The sequence below is a fragment of the Gobio gobio genome (genome assembly GCF_949357685.1).
Source record: "Gobio gobio genome assembly, chromosome: 16".
Taxonomy (NCBI): Eukaryota; Metazoa; Chordata; class Actinopteri; order Cypriniformes; family Gobionidae; genus Gobio; species Gobio gobio.
Window position 1 is genome coordinate 50,530,873 of NC_137109.1, and position 25,323 is coordinate 50,556,195.

The 25,323-nt window shown below is 43.0% G+C and overlaps 4 protein-coding genes across 4 annotated transcripts; all 4 read left to right on the forward strand.

Moving 5' to 3' along the window:
* Positions 1 to 1,078: 1,078 nt before the first annotated feature.
* Positions 1,079 to 11,637, forward strand: LOC307140065 (uncharacterized protein; the record flags this gene model as incomplete). Its single annotated transcript, XM_079839308.1, has 13 exons — positions 1,079 to 1,468; positions 1,547 to 1,668; positions 1,749 to 1,852; positions 1,918 to 2,095; positions 2,168 to 2,285; positions 2,523 to 2,597; positions 10,052 to 10,579; positions 10,658 to 10,779; positions 10,860 to 10,963; positions 11,029 to 11,206; positions 11,279 to 11,396; positions 11,468 to 11,547; positions 11,634 to 11,637. The coding sequence occupies 13 exons, from the start codon at positions 1,079 to 1,081 to the stop codon at positions 11,635 to 11,637; spliced, it is 2,121 nt and encodes a 706-aa protein (XP_079695434.1).
* On the forward strand, positions 11,634 to 15,999 carry LOC307140066 (zona pellucida sperm-binding protein 4-like; the record flags this gene model as incomplete). The annotated part of the gene is made up of 8 exons (XM_079839309.1): positions 11,634 to 11,708; positions 14,592 to 14,682; positions 14,752 to 14,939; positions 15,011 to 15,108; positions 15,177 to 15,334; positions 15,421 to 15,613; positions 15,683 to 15,830; positions 15,910 to 15,999. 8 exons carry the CDS (start codon positions 11,634 to 11,636, stop codon positions 15,997 to 15,999), a joined length of 1,041 nt encoding a protein of 346 aa, XP_079695435.1.
* Positions 16,000 to 19,303: 3,304 nt separating this feature from the next.
* Positions 19,304 to 20,751, forward strand: LOC307140067 (zona pellucida sperm-binding protein 3-like; the record flags this gene model as incomplete). Its single annotated transcript, XM_079839310.1, has 7 exons — positions 19,304 to 19,693; positions 19,772 to 19,893; positions 19,974 to 20,077; positions 20,143 to 20,320; positions 20,393 to 20,510; positions 20,582 to 20,661; positions 20,748 to 20,751. The coding sequence occupies 7 exons, from the start codon at positions 19,304 to 19,306 to the stop codon at positions 20,749 to 20,751; spliced, it is 996 nt and encodes a 331-aa protein (XP_079695436.1).
* Positions 20,748 to 25,113, forward strand: LOC307140069 (zona pellucida sperm-binding protein 4-like; the record flags this gene model as incomplete). Its single annotated transcript, XM_079839312.1, has 8 exons — positions 20,748 to 20,822; positions 23,706 to 23,796; positions 23,866 to 24,053; positions 24,125 to 24,222; positions 24,291 to 24,448; positions 24,535 to 24,727; positions 24,797 to 24,944; positions 25,024 to 25,113. 8 exons carry the CDS (start codon positions 20,748 to 20,750, stop codon positions 25,111 to 25,113), a joined length of 1,041 nt encoding a protein of 346 aa, XP_079695438.1.
* Between the last annotated feature and the right edge of the window lie 210 nt (positions 25,114 to 25,323).

Here is a 25,323-nt window from a genome sequence, read left to right on the forward strand (position 1 = left end):
TATTTAGTTGTGAGATTTTGTCTCACTTACGACCGTTGCTGTACCCCTTTCAGCCACAACTCTTCTTCTCTGTTTTCAGTGTATTTCTGTGGCAGGATTACAGCGCCACATACTGACCTGGCATGTATACTACATCGTTTTGAGTCTTTTCAATGCTCTCGTGTGTACACAGATATTTCTTGAAACGAGGGGGGAAAAAAAGATCGGATAGGGAAAGCTCTGGCTTCGTGTGGACGGAGCCTTAGATAACTTAATCCAGATATTTTAATCCAATCCGCAAATTCGTTTGAAGAACCAAATTAGCCAGAGATCAGTTATCATGATTAGAAGATCTGGGATCTGTCAAATCATCTCAGATGTATTAAGAGAGGTACGAAGAATGGACCCCAGATCTGTCATTTTGATATTTAAAACAAGAAATCATTTTGGTTTAGCTACTAATAACCTGCCCTTATTTGGTACTTCATTTTATCCTTTTATTCAAAATTGCTCCATTTCAGTTCCGGCTTGTTAAGATTGCTGTCAATGTGAGGGAAGAACGTTTTCTTACACTCTAAACCTGACTATAAACATTCTCAACTTTATTATTTTGGACACTCTAGTGTACAATTCTGTCTGTGGCCATGTTTCTGAATTAATAAAAAAGGAAGACGCAAAAAAGACTTGGTTGTTTGTGTTTCAGAGAATTCTTGAAAATAAGAAATCATTTGGTTTAGCTACTAATAACCTGCCCTTATTTGATACTTCATTTGATCCTGAGTGATAAACAATCAATGACTTACACCTGTGATATATTGATTGAGTAAATTGGCAGGTGCAGAGAAAAATGATGCCTGTCATGAGAAAGGTGGAGCCATGCTGATTTACATCTGTATAAATTTGGATGGTAGCACCCGAAAGTGTTGTTGAAACAAGCTTGGCAATAATGGGGTTTTGGCAGGTTGGATTTGGATTGGTGTTTATTCTTGCTCTTGGATTTTCTGATGCACAATGGAGAGCAAGAGCAGCACATAATCGCAGTCCAAGTGAGTTTAGGCCTAGGACATTGGCTCAAGCTTCTCAACAGGCTGATTCCAGGATGTCTGTGGTTCCCAGTAAACCTGGATTTGCACCACAAACGTTTCCTGACTTTGGAAAGCCTTCTCAAGATCTTATGGGTGTTCAATCAAAAGAGCTGTTGCAGGGTCCAGTGGCAAAACTGACGTGGAGCTTTCCAAGTCTACCAGAGGAACCACAGCAACCCGACGTTCCTTTTGAGTTGCCGCATCCTGTCCCTGCCAACAGTGTAGCTGCTCAGTGTGGAGAGAGCTCGGTATATGTGGAAGTGATGAAGGACTTCTTTGGGACTGGGCACCCACTGTTGTCCTCTGCTTTTACACTGGGAGGCTGCACTGCAACTGGAGAGGATCCTTCTGCTCAAGTGCTCATCTTTGAGTCTGAACTGCATGGATGTAGCAGCACATCAATGGTGGGGTTTTATTTTGCCGTTACTCACAGGGACAGTTCAAAAACATCCATGATCGTTTTCAATTAACTTTCTTTTTAGGTGACTGAGGATGAGCTTGTCTATACCTTCAACATTATCTACACCCCACAAGAGGTTTCATATGGTGTTCCTATTGTAAGGAGCAGTATTGCGGTGATTGGTATCGAGTGTCATTATCCAAGGTAGGATCTGGATAAGATCTTCGCTGGATCTGATCCCACCATTTATGGGCATGAGATGACCGCTTGTTTAACTCCTACAGAACACATAATGTGAGCAGCGATGCCTTAATGCCCACTTGGATCCCATATGCCTCAACTAAGGTTGCAGAGGAAGTCTTTGTCTTCTCCCTCAAGCTCATGACTGGTTGGTGTATCCCAAACTGATTTGTGGCATGCTTGTGACCCTGTGCTAAGACTCTTTCTTTGCAGATGACTGGATATTTGAGCGACCTTCTAACCAGTACTTCCTGGGTGACATGATCAATCTTGAAGCATCAGTGCGTTTGTACAGCCATGTTCCCGTCCGTGTGTTTGTGGACAGCTGCGTGGCTACTGCAGTCCCTGATGTTGCTTCTGTCCCCAGATACTCCTTTATTGAGAATAATGGGTAAGAGGTGCTACCTCATGTATACCAGCTTCCAGAAGGGTTGCAGGGTTTCTAACTGGGTTCTGTTTACAGGTGTCTGGTTGATGCCAAGCTCACAGGCTCCACGTCTCACTTTATGCCTCGGACTCAAGGTGATAAGCTACGGTTTCAACTAGAGGCGTTCAGGTTCCAGCAAGCAGACAGTGGACTGGTACGTGTGTTTTAGTTGTGCAACTCTTTGTATGATATGCTACCATGGTGAACAAACAATTGTCTTTGCAGGTCTACATCACATGCATTTTGAAGGCGGCTGCAACAACCTCAAGTTCTGAGCAAAAAGCTTGTTCATTCTCTGCTAATGGGTATGTTGTCTGCTAGATGGGTGTACAGGTAAATTAGTTGTCGTCAAATTAACTGAGGGTGTTTCTTGTCAGTTGGGTGTCCGCAGATGACTCTGACCAGGTGTGTGGCTGCTGTGACACCACTTGTAGCGTCAGAAGTGGAAGTGATCGGCTGCTTACGGGTATGGATTAACTCTGATAACTGTTATTGTCATTCCTGGCTTTAGTTCTCACTAATCATTTGTTCATCAGATCTACAATGGGAAAAGGCGTCTGTCGGCCCCATCAATGTTAAGGACCATGGCCAAAAATAACTGGAAATGCCACGTGATTTAATAAAAGTGATCTTAATAGATTTGTGTATGGTCCTTACTGGCACAATACTAAACGTATCTACATGATTTGACTGTACAAATATGCACCACAAAATGCCTTTTACTACTGGCCTGTGTGGGGACTGATATTTTGTAGGGCTAAGCCTGTTACAACACTAAAGGGCATTTCAATGGCATCACATCCTTTCTGGTGCTTGGTAGATACTTTTGGGGGGTCACGCTAAGAGGCAACATCCTGCAGTCTCTCTTGAAGCCAACACTGAAGTGACTTAAACTGCAATTCATCGACTGGCTGCTAGAGACGAGCTCCAAAAGGAAGTCAAATCTGTATCTCCCCTGTGTTAAAGGCTTAGTTCACTTCAAAATTAGAACTTACCCCTTCTCATCCTAGATGTTCATGCCTTTCTTCAGTCAAAAAAAAATGAAGGTATTTTTGAGAGAACATTCCAGGATTTTTCTCCATATAACGGACTTCTGTGGCAACCAACAGGTAAAGGTCCAAATAATACAGTTTCAGAGGCTCTGCATGATCTCAGATAAAGAATAGGGTCTTATCTAATATAATGATTGGGCATTTTCAATGTAAAATAAAAATGTGTATACTGTACTTTTTAACTGAAATTGCTCTGGCGCGGTGTGCCACAGATTATACTGGACTTACTGTCATAGCAACAGGTCCGTAAGATCAAACCTGGGGTCCGTTCTTCCTACATCGCAACTCCGTTAGCTGGATTTGATTGTTGGTGATTTGGCATGATCTTTGATTGTTTGGTTCTTCGAAGCTCATCCTGAACTTGCTGTCATAGCAACAGGTCTGTAAGATGAAACCTGTGCGAGCGGCTTATTTCATGTAAACAGGATTAGAGTGCACCTTTTTAAGTGGCGTTGATACTTAAATTTTGTCCCAACAACTGCAACTTTATTACAAGAGTTCTTTACTGAATCAGGGGCAATAATTTAAATCACAATAATAATTAAAGCTGCAAGCAGCGATGAAAGGGCCCTCGCACATGCACCGCCACCTGGTGGCCTCAGGAAAACGGCGAATAGTGGGCGACATGCATTTAAGCGGGTAAATATAGGAGAAATATGGCAAACTCACTTCAATGTGCCACACTTCCTTCTGCCAGAAGGTGGCGCTATGACTAACTGAATATTGGCATGTAGATGTGTTTAGGTCAGGACTCTTATCAAACAAGTGAAGTTTGGGGGAGATCGGACATTGTATGCCTGACTTACAACAGCTTCCTGTTTCATGGTGAAACATCAGACTTTGTCCAGCCACAATTTAACATCTAACAAGATTAGACTGACCAAATATGATGTTGATCTGATAAAATCTCTAGGAGGAGTTTGTCAAAGTACCACGTCTGGAAATGGCAAAAACTGCAAACATTTTGCAGAGAAAATTCCAAATATCTAATTTCCTGTTGGGTTTTCAGATTTTGCTTCCAGGGACTTTTTTTAGGTATTGGACATGTGTGTACCGAATTTCATACTTGTATGTGAAACGTAGTGCGAATGACGCTTAATTGAAGTTTTGCAGGTGGCGCTATCGAGCCATTTTGCCACGCCTAACATGTAGGGTTAGGGTTAAGTTATTTCCCAACACTGCTAAGTATATATGAGTAGACTCGTCCCCTCTGTCATAATCAAGGAGTCGAGGGTCTGTCCACATAAACCTTCCTTGTCCACTTATGGAACACTTCAAACTGGCGACAGGGATTGCCCCGTGGGGAAGTGCTTAGGGAGGTTTGTGAGTGTGTTGCTAAATTTGGAACTACAGACTACTCTTACTATTTCTGCCATATAAAGATACTGTAAAAGTAGTAATGCTAGTTAATATTTCAGCATGTCTACAAGCGAAGCGGAATGCACCAAACATCTAGCCAAAGTACTTTGGGCAAGCTCTAGTAGCAAACCTGAGCATGAACCTTTTTATTTGTCTTCAATATGACACATCTGACTAATTGGAGTCAAGATACATCACATGCGTATAATTTTGAGAACCAATGAGAATTTTCTGGTAGCATAAGCTCCCATTTGGGCAAGTCTGGAGAATCATGACTGTTAATGAAGAGGGAGGGATTATCGTTAATTAGACAAAATCTGTAGAATACAAAAAGACCAAAGGGCATCATCTCAACAGTGTGACTAGCTGTTGAACGATGGCAGGAAGTTGTTGTGCTGTTCAATTGCTGGCACTTTGTGTGTGGTTTTGTGCTTTTTGTCATGCTGTTCCACAGTGGAGTAATCTGCCCCAGTATCCTCAAGCTCCGATGTTAAAGCAAACTGATCAGCGGGTTCAAAAACAAGCTAGTCACCAGTTTCCTCAGAAGGTTCAACAGCTAGCTAGTCAACAGTTTCCTCAGAAGGTTCAACAGCAAGCTAGTCAACAGTTTCCTCTGAAGGTTCAACAGCTAGCTAGTCAACGGTTTCCTCAGAAGGTTCAACAGCTAGCTAGTCAACAGTTTCCTCTGAAGGTTCAACAGCAAGCTAGTCAACAGTTTCCTCAGAAGGTTCAACAGCAAGCTAGTCAACAGTTTCCTCAGAAGGTTCAACAACAAGCTAGTCAACAGTTTCCCCAGCAGGTTCAACAACAAGCTAGTCAACAGTTTCCTCAGCAGGTTCAACAACAAGCTAGTCAACAGTTTCCTCAGCAGTTTCAGTCTAAGCAGCCAGTGGCGCAGGCAGAGCCCCTTGACAAATGTGCTGTAGCTGATTATGAGCAGATCCAATGTGGCCCACCTGGTATCAGTGGTGCTGAGTGTGAAGCTATCAACTGCTGCTTTAACGGACAGCAGTGTTACTATGGGAGGGCAGGTAAGAGTGAGTCAATGTAAAGGTGTTCACGTTAAACCACTCCTCAGTAATAACCTGCTCTTGTGCCAGTGACTGTCCAGTGTATAAGAGATGGTCAGTTTGTGGTAGTGGTGGCTAGAGATGTTACACTACCTCGCTTGAGCCTGGATTCAGTCCATCTCCTGGGTGGAAATGACCCATCTTGCAGTCCTGTGGGATCCACACCTTCCTTTGCTATATACCAGTTCCCTGTCACTGCATGTGGCACAAGCATGATGGTGAGTAGCTGCTTGTGGTTCTGTTCTGCATGGCTTGGAATGGACTGGATGCCAACAGTTACTATTTGCAGGAGGACGGTGGATATGTGGTGTATGAAAACCGAATGACCTCCTCGTATGAAGTGGGTGTCGGACCACTTGGTTCCATCACAAGGGACAGCCATTTTGAGTAGGTATTTTTTTTAGAAAAAAATATTAATCCTTGACAAGGCTACAAGCTCACTATTTGTTGTCTAGGCTTCTCTTCCAGTGTAGGTACTCTGCTACTTCTGTGGAAGCTCTGGTTGTGGAGGTCAACACTGTTCCTGCACCTCCACCAGTAGCGGCTCCTGGACCCCTCAGGGTTGAGCTTAGACTGGCAAATGGTCAGTGTGTCACCAAAGGCTGTGCTGAAGGTAAGTGTCTGTCCAAGTATGCATGAGTATTTTCTAAAACTCCAGGTTGCGGCAGTTTCTGGTTAAACGCTGATTTTCTTTCTCAGGGGATGAGGCATACACGTCCTACTACGGTGACGCTGATTATCCGGTCACAAAAGTCCTGCGGGAGCCTGTGTATGTTGAGGTGCGCATTTTGGAGAGGACCGACCCCAACATTGTCCTAATGCTGGGACATTGCTGGGCGACATCAACCCCCAGTCCCCTCAGTCTACCCCAGTGGGACCTTCTGGTTGATGGGTGAGTAAGGCCAGTCTTTATCCATCTAGTGCGCTGTAAGGCATTTCTGACTGCCTCTTTGCCTTTCAGATGCCCTTACCAGGATGACCGTTACCTGACCACATTGGTTCCAGTGGCTGGATCTTCTGGTCTTCAGTTCCCAACCCACTACAAGCGCTTTGTTGTGAAGATGTTCACATTTGTGGACCCAGCATCACTGGCTCCTCTACAGGAAACCGTATGCTCTGCAGCTTTTCCTGAATCCTTAATATTAGGTGTTTTTCTTTCTGTGGCTTAACCCTTTCCCCCTCTGTTAGATCTTCATCCACTGTAGTACAGCAGTGTGCCATCCCTCTTCTGGCTCCTGTGAGCAAAGCTGCACTAGGAAAAGTGAGTGCTTGTTGTAAACTGACTTCAGGAACCTTGAGAATTTGTTTTTTTTAAATGCCTCACAATTCTACCATTTCTTTTCCAGGAAGAGATGCTAACGTCAAGACCATCTCTAGTGGGCAAACTGTGGTGTCTAGTGGAGAAGTTAACCTGGTCATGTGACTTTAGTAGTTTTAATAAACTTCTTAACTCAACTGTCTCTTTGGTATTGATCTTTCATGACTGTTCTCAGTTTGATTTATTGGGCTACACTACTAAACCAGAGTTCCCTTTTTTGCTTCAAGGTTATGCTTGACTTGAACTAAACAAGCCAAGTTTCTGCCCAAACCTGACCTATTTGCCAAGTTCCAGTTGCTAACCTGGGTCCCTGTTCTTAATGGTATCAAATCTGTTTTGGTCTCTACTTGTGGCTTTATGGCTGGACTAACATAACTGCTTGTATTGATATTCACGCATGCCAAGTCCCTCTGTTTTTTGGTAAGAAAGCCCCCCCGAAGTCATGCAAGTACAGCATTGCATCTGCAATGAAATCAGTCTCAACCTGCATTGTCCTTTTTAATCCCAAATTGTGACCAGCCTTTTTTCTTGTTTATTAAAAAGTAGACTGAAGCTTTAATAAAAGCTGGTTTAGTCCCTTAACTGGTGTATCACACCTGAGTTGCTGTCTGAGGGCCTGTTTACACAACTGGTACTAAAGCGTTTATCAGTCCAATCACAAGTGGACTATGCTAAATACAGGTGTAAATGGGTCTAAAATGGTTTAAACTTGTCCTTTTTAACCTTCACTCATGAAAGGGGTCTTTATAAACTGTTTCCAGAGTGTGACATTAACTGGTCTTAACCATGTCGCTTCTGTAGATTTGGATAAGCTACTTTGTTTAACTGTCTGTGCTTGTTGTTGCACCATTAAAAACAGAACGTGGAAGGCAATTTGACTAGTATCCATGCTGTCAAGGAAATGCATCCCATTTTAACTTTAAATTTAACTGGTTTGAAGAGCTAATATGGTGTATTAGGTTTGTGAAATAAACATTTCCAAATGGGGTCTATGATATTTGTCCATTTTAGTGTCCCATCATTAACTTAAGTCTTAGTCCTGTTAACTCTTCTTGCTCTTTGTATCACATTTTTCCTAGAGACATTTTGGGGGAAAATTGGAGAAAACGTAGGTCTGTGGCCAGTTGCATAAACTGCTGATGTTAAAGAATAAGAAGCTGAGGGCAAGTGGACAAAAGTGAATGTCTGTTTCAATACCAGGAGGTTTCTTGTAGGTATTGGGCTGTTACATGTGTGTACCGAATTTCATACCTGTACGTGAAACGTAGCGGGAGGGGCACTTTGTTGAAATGTTGTAGGTGGCGCTATCGAGCCATTTTGCCATGTCTTCAGGCCAGGACTCTTATCAAACATCTGAAGTTTGGGGCAGATCGGACATTGTATGCCCGAGTTACAACAACTTCCTGTTTTATGGCGAACCATCGAATTTTGTGAGGCCGCCACTGACACGCCCTTCGGGGAAAACTCAAGATCTTCGCAATTTAACATCACCAAGGCCTTTAGATTAGACTGTGCAAATATGATGTTGATCTGATTAAATCTCTAGGAGTAGATCGTTAATGTACAAGGTCTGGAAATGGCAAAAATTTTGCAGAGAAAATTCAATATATCACACTTCCTGTTGGGTTTTCAGGTTTTGCCCCCCAAGGTCTTTTTTGTAGGTATTGGGCTTTTACATGTGTCTACCGAATTTCATACTCGTACGTGAAACGTAGCTCGAACGGCGCTTAATTGATTTTTTGTAGGTGGCGCTATCGGGCCATTTTGCCACGCCTAATTCTGAAACCCATATTGGATGTACATTTTCACCACTTTTGACGCGTGTGCAAAGTTTCATGAGATTTCGAGCATGTTTAGGCCCTCAAAAATGTGATTTATTTGGGAGAAGAAGAATAATAGGCTGAGCAATTCCAATAGGGTCCTCACACCATTGGTGCTCGGGCCCTAAAAATGTATTTCAAAATAATATTAGAAACAGAGATTTATTTTTGATAGAATAATGACTTTATAATGTTATTGCAGTCTTACACACATGCTGTACAGTTACTCTGAGCAGTGCATTAATTTCAGGGCACTGGGCATTGCGTCATTTAATTACTGTATTTGCATTATTGTAAAGTTAGGTTTAGGGTTGGGGTAGGTGTAAGCGTTAATCTGGTAAGTAGCACATTTATTTATTGTTATTTAGTTGTGAGATTTTGTCTCACTTACGACCGTTGCTGTACCCCTTTCAGCCACAACTCTTCTTCTCTGTTTTCAGTGTATTTCTGTGGCAGGATTACAGCGCCACATACTGACCTGGCATGTATACTACATCGTTTTGAGTCTTTTCAATGCTCTCGTGTGTACACAGATATTTCTTGAAACGAGGGGGGAAAAAAAGATCGGATAGGGAAAGCTCTGGCTTCGTGTGGACGGAGCCTTAGATAACTTAATCCAGATATTTTAATCCAATCCGCAAATTCGTTTGAAGAACCAAATTAGCCAGAGATCAGTTATCATGATTAGAAGATCTGGGATCTGTCAAATCATCTCAGATGTATTAAGAGAGGTACGAAGAATGGACCCCAGATCTGTCATTTTGATATTTAAAACAAGAAATCATTTTGGTTTAGCTACTAATAACCTGCCCTTATTTGGTACTTCATTTTATCCTTTTATTCAAAATTGCTCCATTTCAGTTCCGGCTTGTTAAGATTGCTGTCAATGTGAGGGAAGAACGTTTTCTTACACTCTAAACCTGACTATAAACATTCTCAACTTTATTATTTTGGACACTCTAGTGTACAATTCTGTCTGTGGCCATGTTTCTGAATTAATAAAAAAGGAAGACGCAAAAAAGACTTGGTTGTTTGTGTTTCAGAGAATTCTTGAAAATAAGAAATCATTTGGTTTAGCTACTAATAACCTGCCCTTATTTGATACTTCATTTGATCCTGAGTGATAAACAATCAATGACTTACACCTGTGATATATTGATTGAGTAAATTGGCAGGTGCAGAGAAAAATGATGCCTGTCATGAGAAAGGTGGAGCCATGCTGATTTACATCTGTATAAATTTGGATGGTAGCACCCGAAAGTGTTGTTGAAACAAGCTTGGCAATAATGGGGTTTTGGCAGGTTGGATTTGGATTGGTGTTTATTCTTGCTCTTGGATTTTCTGATGCACAATGGAGAGCAAGAGCAGCACATAATCGCAGTCCAAGTGAGTTTAGGCCTAGGACATTGGCTCAAGCTTCTCAACAGGCTGATTCCAGGATGTCTGTGGTTCCCAGTAAACCTGGATTTGCACCACAAACGTTTCCTGACTTTGGAAAGCCTTCTCAAGATCTTATGGGTGTTCAATCAAAAGAGCTGTTGCAGGGTCCAGTGGCAAAACTGACGTGGAGCTTTCCAAGTCTACCAGAGGAACCACAGCAACCCGACGTTCCTTTTGAGTTGCCGCATCCTGTCCCTGCCAACAGTGTAGCTGCTCAGTGTGGAGAGAGCTCGGTATATGTGGAAGTGATGAAGGACTTCTTTGGGACTGGGCACCCACTGTTGTCCTCTGCTTTTACACTGGGAGGCTGCACTGCAACTGGAGAGGATCCTTCTGCTCAAGTGCTCATCTTTGAGTCTGAACTGCATGGATGTAGCAGCACATCAATGGTGGGGTTTTATTTTGCCGTTACTCACAGGGACAGTTCAAAAACATCCATGATCGTTTTCAATTAACTTTCTTTTTAGGTGACTGAGGATGAGCTTGTCTATACCTTCAACATTATCTACACCCCACAAGAGGTTTCATATGGTGTTCCTATTGTAAGGAGCAGTATTGCGGTGATTGGTATCGAGTGTCATTATCCAAGGTAGGATCTGGATAAGATCTTCGCTGGATCTGATCCCACCATTTATGGGCATGAGATGACCGCTTGTTTAACTCCTACAGAACACATAATGTGAGCAGCGATGCCTTAATGCCCACTTGGATCCCATATGCCTCAACTAAGGTTGCAGAGGAAGTCTTTGTCTTCTCCCTCAAGCTCATGACTGGTTGGTGTATCCCAAACTGATTTGTGGCATGCTTGTGACCCTGTGCTAAGACTCTTTCTTTGCAGATGACTGGATATTTGAGCGACCTTCTAACCAGTACTTCCTGGGTGACATGATCAATCTTGAAGCATCAGTGCGTTTGTACAGCCATGTTCCCGTCCGTGTGTTTGTGGACAGCTGCGTGGCTACTGCAGTCCCTGATGTTGCTTCTGTCCCCAGATACTCCTTTATTGAGAATAATGGGTAAGAGGTGCTACCTCATGTATACCAGCTTCCAGAAGGGTTGCAGGGTTTCTAACTGGGTTCTGTTTACAGGTGTCTGGTTGATGCCAAGCTCACAGGCTCCACGTCTCACTTTATGCCTCGGACTCAAGGTGATAAGCTACGGTTTCAACTAGAGGCGTTCAGGTTCCAGCAAGCAGACAGTGGACTGGTACGTGTGTTTTAGTTGTGCAACTCTTTGTATGATATGCTACCATGGTGAACAAACAATTGTCTTTGCAGGTCTACATCACATGCATTTTGAAGGCGGCTGCAACAACCTCAAGTTCTGAGCAAAAAGCTTGTTCATTCTCTGCTAATGGGTATGTTGTCTGCTAGATGGGTGTACAGGTAAATTAGTTGTCGTCAAATTAACTGAGGGTGTTTCTTGTCAGTTGGGTGTCCGCAGATGACTCTGACCAGGTGTGTGGCTGCTGTGACACCACTTGTAGCGTCAGAAGTGGAAGTGATCGGCTGCTTACGGGTATGGATTAACTCTGATAACTGTTATTGTCATTCCTGGCTTTAGTTCTCACTAATCATTTGTTCATCAGATCTACAATGGGAAAAGGCGTCTGTCGGCCCCATCAATGTTAAGGACCATGGCCAAAAATAACTGGAAATGCCACGTGATTTAATAAAAGTGATCTTAATAGATTTGTGTATGGTCCTTACTGGCACAATACTAAACGTATCTACATGATTTGACTGTACAAATATGCACCACAAAATGCCTTTTACTACTGGCCTGTGTGGGGACTGATATTTTGTAGGGCTAAGCCTGTTACAACACTAAAGGGCATTTCAATGGCATCACATCCTTTCTGGTGCTTGGTAGATACTTTTGGGGGGTCACGCTAAGAGGCAACATCCTGCAGTCTCTCTTGAAGCCAACACTGAAGTGACTTAAACTGCAATTCATCGACTGGCTGCTAGAGACGAGCTCCAAAAGGAAGTCAAATCTGTATCTCCCCTGTGTTAAAGGCTTAGTTCACTTCAAAATTAGAACTTACCCCTTCTCATCCTAGATGTTCATGCCTTTCTTCAGTCAAAAAAAAATGAAGGTATTTTTGAGAGAACATTCCAGGATTTTTCTCCATATAACGGACTTCTGTGGCAACCAACAGGTAAAGGTCCAAATAATACAGTTTCAGAGGCTCTGCATGATCTCAGATAAAGAATAGGGTCTTATCTAATATAATGATTGGGCATTTTCAATGTAAAATAAAAATGTGTATACTGTACTTTTTAACTGAAATTGCTCTGGCGCGGTGTGCCACAGATTATACTGGACTTACTGTCATAGCAACAGGTCCGTAAGATCAAACCTGGGGTCCGTTCTTCCTACATCGCAACTCCGTTAGCTGGATTTGATTGTTGGTGATTTGGCATGATCTTTGATTGTTTGGTTCTTCGAAGCTCATCCTGAACTTGCTGTCATAGCAACAGGTCTGTAAGATGAAACCTGTGCGAGCGGCTTATTTCATGTAAACAGGATTAGAGTGCACCTTTTTAAGTGGCGTTGATACTTAAATTTTGTCCCAACAACTGCAACTTTATTACAAGAGTTCTTTACTGAATCAGGGGCAATAATTTAAATCACAATAATAATTAAAGCTGCAAGCAGCGATGAAAGGGCCCTCGCACATGCACCGCCACCTGGTGGCCTCAGGAAAACGGCGAATAGTGGGCGACATGCATTTAAGCGGGTAAATATAGGAGAAATATGGCAAACTCACTTCAATGTGCCACACTTCCTTCTGCCAGAAGGTGGCGCTATGACTAACTGAATATTGGCATGTAGATGTGTTTAGGTCAGGACTCTTATCAAACAAGTGAAGTTTGGGGGAGATCGGACATTGTATGCCTGACTTACAACAGCTTCCTGTCATGGTGAAACATCAGACTTTGTCCAGCCACAATTTAACATCTAACAAGATTAGACTGACCAAATATGATGTTGATCTGATAAAATCTCTAGGAGGAGTTTGTCAAAGTACCACGTCTGGAAATGGCAAAAACTGCAAACATTTTGCAGAGAAAATTCCAAATATCTAATTTCCTGTTGGGTTTTCAGATTTTGCTTCCAGGGACTTTTTTTAGGTATTGGACATGTGTGTACCGAATTTCATACTTGTATGTGAAACGTAGTGCGAATGACGCTTAATTGAAGTTTTGCAGGTGGCGCTATCGAGCCATTTTGCCACGCCTAACATGTAGGGTTAGGGTTAAGTTATTTCCCAACACTGCTAAGTATATATGAGTAGACTCGTCCCCTCTGTCATAATCAAGGAGTCGAGGGTCTGTCCACATAAACCTTCCTTGTCCACTTATGGAACACTTCAAACTGGCGACAGGGATTGCCCCGTGGGGAAGTGCTTAGGGAGGTTTGTGAGTGTGTTGCTAAATTTGGAACTACAGACTACTCTTACTATTTCTGCCATATAAAGATACTGTAAAAGTAGTAATGCTAGTTAATATTTCAGCATGTCTACAAGCGAAGCGGAATGCACCAAACATCTAGCCAAAGTACTTTGGGCAAGCTCTAGTAGCAAACCTGAGCATGAACCTTTTTATTTGTCTTCAATATGACACATCTGACTAATTGGAGTCAAGATACATCACATGCGTATAATTTTGAGAACCAATGAGAATTTTCTGGTAGCATAAGCTCCCATTTGGGCAAGTCTGGAGAATCATGACTGTTAATGAAGAGGGAGGGATTATCGTTAATTAGACAAAATCTGTAGAATACAAAAAGACCAAAGGGCATCATCTCAACAGTGTGACTAGCTGTTGAACGATGGCAGGAAGTTGTTGTGCTGTTCAATTGCTGGCACTTTGTGTGTGGTTTTGTGCTTTTTGTCATGCTGTTCCACAGTGGAGTAATCTGCCCCAGTATCCTCAAGCTCCGATGTTAAAGCAAACTGATCAGCGGGTTCAAAAACAAGCTAGTCACCAGTTTCCTCAGAAGGTTCAACAGCTAGCTAGTCAACAGTTTCCTCAGAAGGTTCAACAGCAAGCTAGTCAACAGTTTCCTCTGAAGGTTCAACAGCTAGCTAGTCAACGGTTTCCTCAGAAGGTTCAACAGCTAGCTAGTCAACAGTTTCCTCTGAAGGTTCAACAGCAAGCTAGTCAACAGTTTCCTCAGAAGGTTCAACAGCAAGCTAGTCAACAGTTTCCTCAGAAGGTTCAACAACAAGCTAGTCAACAGTTTCCCCAGCAGGTTCAACAACAAGCTAGTCAACAGTTTCCTCAGCAGGTTCAACAACAAGCTAGTCAACAGTTTCCTCAGCAGTTTCAGTCTAAGCAGCCAGTGGCGCAGGCAGAGCCCCTTGACAAATGTGCTGTAGCTGATTATGAGCAGATCCAATGTGGCCCACCTGGTATCAGTGGTGCTGAGTGTGAAGCTATCAACTGCTGCTTTAACGGACAGCAGTGTTACTATGGGAGGGCAGGTAAGAGTGAGTCAATGTAAAGGTGTTCACGTTAAACCACTCCTCAGTAATAACCTGCTCTTGTGCCAGTGACTGTCCAGTGTATAAGAGATGGTCAGTTTGTGGTAGTGGTGGCTAGAGATGTTACACTACCTCGCTTGAGCCTGGATTCAGTCCATCTCCTGGGTGGAAATGACCCATCTTGCAGTCCTGTGGGATCCACACCTTCCTTTGCTATATACCAGTTCCCTGTCACTGCATGTGGCACAAGCATGATGGTGAGTAGCTGCTTGTGGTTCTGTTCTGCATGGCTTGGAATGGACTGGATGCCAACAGTTACTATTTGCAGGAGGACGGTGGATATGTGGTGTATGAAAACCGAATGACCTCCTCGTATGAAGTGGGTGTCGGACCACTTGGTTCCATCACAAGGGACAGCCATTTTGAGTAGGTATTTTTTTTAGAAAAAAATATTAATCCTTGACAAGGCTACAAGCTCACTATTTGTTGTCTAGGCTTCTCTTCCAGTGTAGGTACTCTGCTACTTCTGTGGAAGCTCTGGTTGTGGAGGTCAACACTGTTCCTGCACCTCCACCAGTAGCGGCTCCTGGACCCCTCAGGGTTGAGCTTAGACTGGCAAATGGTCAGTGTGTCACCAAAGGCTGTGCTGAAGGTAAGTGTCTGTCCAAGTATGCATGAGTATTTTCTAAAACTCCAGGTTGCGGCAGTTTCTGGTTAAACGCTGATTTTCTTTCTCAGGGGATGAGGCATACACGTCCTACTACGGTGACGCTGATTATCCGGTCACAAAAGTCCTGCGGGAGCCTGTGTATGTTGAGGTGCGCATTTTGGAGAGGACCGACCCCAACATTGTCCTAATGCTGGGACATTGCTGGGCGACATCAACCCCCAGTCCCCTCAGTCTACCCCAGTGGGACCTTCTGGTTGATGGGTGAGTAAGGCCAGTCTTTATCCATCTAGTGCGCTGTAAGGCATTTCTGACTGCCTCTTTGCCTTTCAGATGCCCTTACCAGGATGACCGTTACCTGACCACATTGGTTCCAGTGGCTGGATCTTCTGGTCTTCAGTTCCCAACCCACTACAAGCGCTTTGTTGTGAAGATGTTCACATTTGTGGACCCAGCATCACTGGCTCCTCTACAGGAAACCGTATGCTCTGCAGCTTTTCCTGAATCCTTAATATTAGGTGTTTTTCTTTCTGTGGCTTAACCCTTTCCCCCTCTGTTAGATCTTCATCCACTGTAGTACAGCAGTGTGCCATCCCTCTTCTGGCTCCTGTGAGCAAAGCTGCACTAGGAAAAGTGAGTGCTTGTTGTAAACTGACTTCAGGAACCTTGAGAATTTGTTTTTTTTAAATGCCTCACAATTCTACCATTTCTTTTCCAGGAAGAGATGCTAACGTCAAGACCATCTCTAGTGGGCAAACTGTGGTGTCTAGTGGAGAAGTTAACCTGGTCATGTGACTTTAGTAGTTTTAATAAACTTCTTAACTCAACTGTCTCTTTGGTATTGATCTTTCATGACTGTTCTCAGTTTGATTTATTGGGCTACACTACTAAACCAGAGTTCCCTTTTTTGCTTCAAGGTTATGCTTGACTTGAACTAAACAAGCCAAGTTTCTGCCCAAACCTGACCTATTTGCCAAGTTCCAGTTGCTAACCTGGGTCCCTGTTCTTAATGGTATCAAATCTGTTTTGGTCTCTACTTGTGGCTTTATGGCTGGACTAACATAACTGCTTGTATTGATATTCACGCATGCCAAGTCCCTCTGTTTTTTGGTAAGAAAGCCCCCCCGAAGTCATGCAAGTACAGCATTGCATCTGCAATGAAATCAGTCTCAACCTGCATTGTCCTTTTTAATCCCAAATTGTGACCAGCCTTTTTTCTTGTTTATTAAAAAGTAGACTGAAGCTTTAATAAAAGCTGGTTTAGTCCCTTAACTGGTGTATCACACCTGAGTTGCTGTCTGAGGGCCTGTTTACACAACTGGTACTAAAGCGTTTATCAGTCCAATCACAAGTGGACTATGCTAAATACAGGTGTAAATGGGTCTAAAATGGTTTAAACTTGTCCTTTTTTTTAAACTTTTAACCTTCACTCATGAAAGGGGTCTTTATAAACTGTTTCCAGAGTGACATTAACTGGTCTTAACCATGTCGCTTCTGTAGATTTGGATAAGCTACTTTGTTTAACTGTCTGTGCTTGTTGTTGCACCATTAAAAACAGAACGTGGAAGGCAATTTGACTAGTATCCATGCTGTCAAGGAAATGCATCCCATTTTAAATTTAACTGGTTTGAAGAGCTAAATGTCGGTGTATTAGGTTTGTGAAATAAACATTTCCAAATGGGGTCTATGATATTTGTCCATTTTAGTGTCCCATCATTAACTTAAGTCTTAGTCCTGTTAACTCTTCTTGCTCTTTGTATCACATTTTTCCTAGAGACATTTTGGGGGAAAATTGGAGAAAACGTAGGTCTGTGGCCAGTTGCATAAACTGCTGATGTTAAAGAATAAGAAGCTGAGGGCAAGTGGACAAAAGTGAATGTCTGTTTCAATACCAGGAGGTTTCTTGTAGGTATTGGGCTGTTACATGTGTGTACCGAATTTCATACCTGTACGTGAAACGTAGCGGGAGGGGCACTTTGTTGAAATGTTGTAGGTGGCGCTATCGAGCCATTTTGCCATGTCTTCAGGCCAGGACTCTTATCAAACATCTGAAGTTTGGGGCAGATCGGACATTGTATGCCCGAGTTACAACAACTTCCTGTTTTATGGCGAACCATCGAATTTTGTGAGGCCGCCACTGACACGCCCTTCAGGGAAAACTCAAGATCTTCGCAATTTAACATCACCAAGGCCTTTAGATTAGACTGTGCAAATATGATGTTGATCTGATTAAATCTCTAGGAGTAGATCGTTAATGTACAAGGTCTGGAAATGGCAAAAATTTTGCAGAGAAAATTCAATATATCACACTTCCTGTTGGGTTTTCAGGTTTTGCCCCCCCAAGGTCTTTTTTGTAGGTATTGGGCTTTTACATGTGTCTACCGAATTTCATACTCGTACGTGAAACGTAGCTCGAACGGCGCTTAATTGATTTTTTGTAGGTGGCGCTATCGGGCCATTTTGCCACGCCTAATTCTGAAACCCATATTGGATGTACATTTTCACCACTTTTGACGCGTGTGCAAAGTTTCATGAGATTTCGAGCATGTTTAGGCCCTCAAAAATGTGATTTATTTGGGAGAAGAAGAATAATAGGCTGAGCAATTCCAATAGGGTCCTCACACCATTGGTGCTCGGGCCCTAAAATGTATTTCAAAATAATATTAGAAACAGAGATTTATTTTTGATAGAATAATGACTTTATAATGTTATTGCAGTCTTACACACATGCTGTACAGTTACTCTGAGCAGTGCATTAATTTCAGGGCACTGGGCATTGCGTCATTTAATTACTGTATTTGCATTATTGTAAAGTTAGGTTTAGGGTTGGGGTAGGTGTAAGCGTTAATCTGGTAAGTAGCACATTTATTTATTGTTATTTAGTTGTGAGATTTTGTCTCACTTACGACCATTGCTGTACCCCTTTCAGCCACAACTCTTCTTCTCTGTTTTCAGTGTATTTCTGTGGCAGGATTACAGCGCCACATACTGACCTGGCATGTATACTACATCGTTTTGAGTCTTTTCAATGCTCTCGTGTGTACACAGATATTTCTTGAAACGAGGGGGGGAAAAAAGATCGGATAGGGAAAGCTCTGGCTTCGTGTGGACGGAGCCTTAGATAACTTAATCCAGATATTTTAATCCAATCCGCAAATTCGTTTGAAGAACCAAATTAGCCAGAGATCAGTTATCATGATTAGAAGATCTGGGATCTGTCAAATCATCTCAGATGTATTAAGAGAGGTACGAAGAATGGACCCCAGATCTGTCATTTTGATATTTAAAACAAGAAATCATTTTGGTTTAGCTACTAATAACCTGCCCTTATTTGGTACTTCATTTTATCCTTTTATTCAAAATTGCTCCATTTCAGTTCCGGCTTGTTAAGATTGCTGTCAATGTGAGGGAAGAACGTTTTCTTACACTCTAAACCTGACTATAAACATTCTCAACTTTATTATTTTGGACACTCTAGTGTACAATTCTGTCTGTGGCCATGTTTCTGAATTAATAAAAAAGGAAGACGCAAAAAAGACTTGGTTGTTTGTGTTTCAGAGAATTCTTGAAAATAAGAAATCATTTGGTTTAGCTACTAATAACCTGCCCTTATTTGATACTTCATTTGATCCTGAGTGATAAACAATCAATGACTTACACCTGTGATATATTGATTGAGTAAATTGGCAGGTGCAGAGAAAAATGATGCCTGTCATGAGAAAGGTGGAGCCATGCTGATTTACATCTGTATAAATTTGGATGGTAGCACCCGAAAGTGTTGTTGAAACAAGCTTGGCAATAATGGGGTTTTGGCAGGTTGGATTTGGATTGGTGTTTATTCTTGCTCTTGGATTTTCTGATGCACAATGGAGAGCAAGAGCAGCACATAATCGCAGTCCAAGTGAGTTTAGGCCTAGGACATTGGCTCAAGCTTCTCAACAGGCTGATTCCAGGATGTCTGTGGTTCCCAGTAAACCTGGATTTGCACCACAAACGTTTCCTGACTTTGGAAAGCCTTCTCAAGATCTTATGGGTGTTCAATCAAAAGAGCTGTTGCAGGGTCCAGTGGCAAAACTGACGTGGAGCTTTCCAAGTCTACCAGAGGAACCACAGCAACCCGACGTTCCTTTTGAGTTGCCGCATCCTGTCCCTGCCAACAGTGTAGCTGCTCAGTGTGGAGAGAGCTCGGTATATGTGGAAGTGATGAAGGACTTCTTTGGGACTGGGCACCCACTGTTGTCCTCTGCTTTTACACTGGGAGGCTGCACTGCAACTGGAGAGGATCCTTCTGCTCAAGTGCTCATCTTTGAGTCTGAACTGCATGGATGTAGCAGCACATCAATGGTGGGGTTTTATTTTGCCGTTACTCACAGGGACAGTTCAAAAACATCCATGATCGTTTTCAATTAACTTTCTTTTTAGGTGACTGAGGATGAGCTTGTCTATACCTTCAACATTATCTACACCCCACAAGAGGTTTCATATGGTGTTCCTATTGTAAGGAGCAGTATTGCGGTGATTGGTATCGAGTGTCATTATCCAAGGTAGGATCTGGATAAGATCTTCGCTGGATCTGATCCCACCATTTATGGGCATGAGATGACCGCTTGTTTAACTCCTACAGAACACATAATGTGAGCAGCGATGCCTTAATGCCCACTTGGATCCCATATGCCTCAACTAAGGTTGCAGAGGAAGTCTTTGTCTTCTCCCTCAAGCTCATGACTGGTTGGTGTATCCCAAACTGATTTGTGGCATGCTTGTGACCCTGTGCTAAGACTCTTTCTTTGCAGATGACTGGATATTTGAGCGACCTTCTAACCAGTACTTCCTGGGTGACATGATCAATCTTGAAGCATCAGTGCGTTTGTACAGCCATGTTCCCGTCCGTGTGTTTGTGGACAGCTGCGTGGCTACTGCAGTCCCTGATGTTGCTTCTGTCCCCAGATACTCCTTTATTGAGAATAATGGGTAAGAGGTGCTACCTCATGTATACCAGCTTCCAGAAGGGTTGCAGGGTTTCTAACTGGGTTCTGTTTACAGGTGTCTGGTTGATGCCAAGCTCACAGGCTCCACGTCTCACTTTATGCCTCGGACTCAAGGTGATAAGCTACGGTTTCAACTAGAGGCGTTCAGGTTCCAGCAAGCAGACAGTGGACTGGTACGTGTGTTTTAGTTGTGCAACTCTTTGTATGATATGCTACCATGGTGAACAAACAATTGTCTTTGCAGGTCTACATCACATGCATTTTGAAGGCGGCTGCAACAACCTCAAGTTCTGAGCAAAAAGCTTGTTCATTCTCTGCTAATGGGTATGTTGTCTGCTAGATGGGTGTACAGGTAAATTAGTTGTCGTCAAATTAACTGAGGGTGTTTCTTGTCAGTTGGGTGTCCGCAGATGACTCTGACCAGGTGTGTGGCTGCTGTGACACCACTTGTAGCGTCAGAAGTGGAAGTGATCGGCTGCTTACGGGTATGGATTAACTCTGATAACTGTTATTGTCATTCCTGGCTTTAGTTCTCACTAATCATTTGTTCATCAGATCTACAATGGGAAAAGGCGTCTGTCGGCCCCATCAATGTTAAGGACCATGGCCAAAAATAACTGGAAATGCCACGTGATTTAATAAAAGTGATCTTAATAGATTTGTGTATGGTCCTTACTGGCACAATACTAAACGTATCTACATGATTTGACTGTACAAATATGCACCACAAAATGCCTTTTACTACTGGCCTGTGTGGGGACTGATATTTTGTAGGGCTAAGCCTGTTACAACACTAAAGGGCATTTCAATGGCATCACATCCTTTCTGGTGCTTGGTAGATACTTTTGGGGGGTCACGCTAAGAGGCAACATCCTGCAGTCTCTCTTGAAGCCAACACTGAAGTGACTTAAACTGCAATTCATCGACTGGCTGCTAGAGACGAGCTCCAAAAGGAAGTCAAATCTGTATCTCCCCTGTGTTAAAGGCTTAGTTCACTTCAAAATTAGAACTTACCCCTTCTCATCCTAGATGTTCATGCCTTTCTTCAGTCAAAAAAAAATGAAGGTATTTTTGAGAGAACATTCCAGGATTTTTCTCCATATAACGGACTTCTGTGGCAACCAACAGGTAAAGGTCCAAATAATACAGTTTCAGAGGCTCTGCATGATCTCAGATAAAGAATAGGGTCTTATCTAATATAATGATTGGGCATTTTCAATGTAAAAAAAATGTGTATACTGTACTTTTTAACTGAAATTACTCTGGCGCGGTGTGCCACAGATTATACTGGACTTACTGTCATAGCAACAGGTCCGTAAGATCAAACCTGGGGTCCGTTCTTCGTACATCGCAACTCCGTTAGCTGGATTTGATTGTTGGTGATTTGGCATGATCTTTGATTGTTTGGTTCTTCGAAGCTCATCCTGAACTTGCTGTCATAGCAACAGGTCTGTAAGATGAAACCTGTGCGAGCGGCTTATTTCATGTAAACAGGATTAGAGTGCACCTTTTTAAGTGGCGTTGATACTTAAATTTTGTCCCAACAACTGCAACTTTATTACAAGAGTTCTTTACTGAATCAGGGGCAATAATTTAAATCACAATAATAATTAAAGCTGCAAGCAGCGATGAAAGGGCCCTCGCACATGCACCGTCACCTGGTGGCCTCAGGAAAACGGCGAATAGTGGGCGACATGCATTTAAGCGGGTAAATATAGGAGAAATATGGCAAACTCACTTCAATGTGCCACACTTCCTTCTGCCAGAAGGTGGCGCTATGACTAACTGAATATTGGCATGTAGATGTGTTTAGGTCAGGACTCTTATCAAACAAGTGAAGTTTGGGGGAGATCGGACATTGTATGCCTGACTTACAACAGCTTCCTGTTTCATGGTGAAACATCAGACTTTGTCCAGCCACAATTTAACATCTAACAAGATTAGACTGACCAAATATGATGTTGATCTGATAAAATCTCTAGGAGGAGTTTGTCAAAGTACCACGTCTGGAAATGGCAAAAACTGCAAACATTTTGCAGAGAAAATTCCAAATATCTAATTTCCTGTTGGGTTTTCAGATTTTGCTTCCAGGGACTTTTTTTAGGTATTGGACATGTGTGTACCGAATTTCATACTTGTATGTGAAACGTAGTGCGAATGACGCTTAATTGAAGTTTTGCAGGTGGCGCTATCGAGCCATTTTGCCACGCCTAACATGTAGGGTTAGGGTTAAGTTATTTCCCAACACTGCTAAGTATATATGAGTAGACTCGTCCCCTCTGTCATAATCAAGGAGTCGAGGGTCTGTCCACATAAACCTTCCTTGTCCACTTATGGAACACTTCAAACTGGCGACAGGGATTGCCCCGTGGGGAAGTGCTTAGGGAGGTTTGTGAGTGTGTTGCTAAATTTGGAACTACAGACTACTCTTACTATTTCTGCCATATAAAGATACTGTAAAAGTAGTAATGCTAGTTAATATTTCAGCATGTCTACAAGCGAAGCGGAATGCACCAAACATCTAGCCAAAGTACTTTGGGCAAGCTCTAGTAGCAAACCTGAGCATGAACCTTTTTATTTGTCTTCAATATGACACATCTGACTAATTGGAGTCAAGATACATCACATGCGTATAATTTTGAGAACCAATGAGAATTTTCTGGTAGCATAAGCTCCCATTTGGGCAAGTCTGGAGAATCATGACTGTTAATGAAGAGGGAGGGATTATCGTTAATTAGACAAAATCTGTAGAATACAAAAAGACCAAAGGGCATCATCTCAACAGTGTGACTAGCTGTTGAACGATGGCAGGAAGTTGTTGTGCTGTTCAATTGCTGGCACTTTGTGTGTGGTTTTGTGCTTTTTGTCATGCTGTTCCACAGTGGAGTAATCTGCCCCAGTATCCTCAAGCTCCGATGTTAAAGCAAACTGATCAGCGGGTTCAAAAACAAGCTAGTCACCAGTTTCCTCAGAAGGTTCAACAGCTAGCTAGTCAACAGTTTCCTCAGAAGGTTCAACAGCAAGCTAGTCAACAGTTTCCTCTGAAGGTTCAACAGCTAGCTAGTCAACGGTTTCCTCAGAAGGTTCAACAGCTAGCTAGTCAACAGTTTCCTCTGAAGGTTCAACAGCAAGCTAGTCAACAGTTTCCTCAGAAGGTTCAACAGCAAGCTAGTCAACAGTTTCCTCAGAAGGTTCAACAACAAGCTAGTCAACAGTTTCCCCAGCAGGTTCAACAACAAGCTAGTCAACAGTTTCCTCAGCAGGTTCAACAACAAGCTAGTCAACAGTTTCCTCAGCAGTTTCAGTCTAAGCAGCCAGTGGCGCAGGCAGAGCCCCTTGACAAATGTGCTGTAGCTGATTATGAGCAGATCCAATGTGGCCCACCTGGTATCAGTGGTGCTGAGTGTGAAGCTATCAACTGCTGCTTTAACGGACAGCAGTGTTACTATGGGAGGGCAGGTAAGAGTGAGTCAATGTAAAGGTGTTCACGTTAAACCACTCCTCAGTAATAACCTGCTCTTGTGCCAGTGACTGTCCAGTGTATAAGAGATGGTCAGTTTGTGGTAGTGGTGGCTAGAGATGTTACACTACCTCGCTTGAGCCTGGATTCAGTCCATCTCCTGGGTGGAAATGACCCATCTTGCAGTCCTGTGGGATCCACACCTTCCTTTGCTATATACCAGTTCCCTGTCACTGCATGTGGCACAAGCATGATGGTGAGTAGCTGCTTGTGGTTCTGTTCTGCATGGCTTGGAATGGACTGGATGCCAACAGTTACTATTTGCAGGAGGACGGTGGATATGTGGTGTATGAAAACCGAATGACCTCCTCGTATGAAGTGGGTGTCGGACCACTTGGTTCCATCACAAGGGACAGCCATTTTGAGTAGGTATTTTTTTTAGAAAAAAATATTAATCCTTGACAAGGCTACAAGCTCACTATTTGTTGTCTAGGCTTCTCTTCCAGTGTAGGTACTCTGCTACTTCTGTGGAAGCTCTGGTTGTGGAGGTCAACACTGTTCCTGCACCTCCACCAGTAGCGGCTCCTGGACCCCTCAGGGTTGAGCTTAGACTGGCAAATGGTCAGTGTGTCACCAAAGGCTGTGCTGAAGGTAAGTGTCTGTCCAAGTATGCATGAGTATTTTCTAAAACTCCAGGTTGCGGCAGTTTCTGGTTAAACGCTGATTTTCTTTCTCAGGGGATGAGGCATACACGTCCTACTACGGTGACGCTGATTATCCGGTCACAAAAGTCCTGCGGGAGCCTGTGTATGTTGAGGTGCGCATTTTGGAGAGGACCGACCCCAACATTGTCCTAATGCTGGGACATTGCTGGGCGACATCAACCCCCAGTCCCCTCAGTCTACCCCAGTGGGACCTTCTGGTTGATGGGTGAGTAAGGCCAGTCTTTATCCATCTAGTGCGCTGTAAGGCATTTCTGACTGCCTCTTTGCCTTTCAGATGCCCTTACCAGGATGACCGTTACCTGACCACATTGGTTCCAGTGGCTGGATCTTCTGGTCTTCAGTTCCCAACCCACTACAAGCGCTTTGTTGTGAAGATGTTCACATTTGTGGACCCAGCATCACTGGCTCCTCTACAGGAAACCGTATGCTCTGCAGCTTTTCCTGAATCCTTAATATTAGGTGTTTTTCTTTCTGTGGCTTAACCCTTTCCCCCTCTGTTAGATCTTCATCCACTGTAGTACAGCAGTGTGCCATCCCTCTTCTGGCTCCTGTGAGCAAAGCTGCACTAGGAAAAGTGAGTGCTTGTTGTAAACTGACTTCAGGAACCTTGAGAATTTGTTTTTTTTAAATGCCTCACAATTCTACCATTTCTTTTCCAGGAAGAGATGCTAACGTCAAGACCATCTCTAGTGGGCAAACTGTGGTGTCTAGTGGAGAAGTTAACCTGGTCATGTGACTTTAGTAGTTTTAATAAACTTCTTAACTCAACTGTCTCTTTGGTATTGATCTTTCATGACTGTT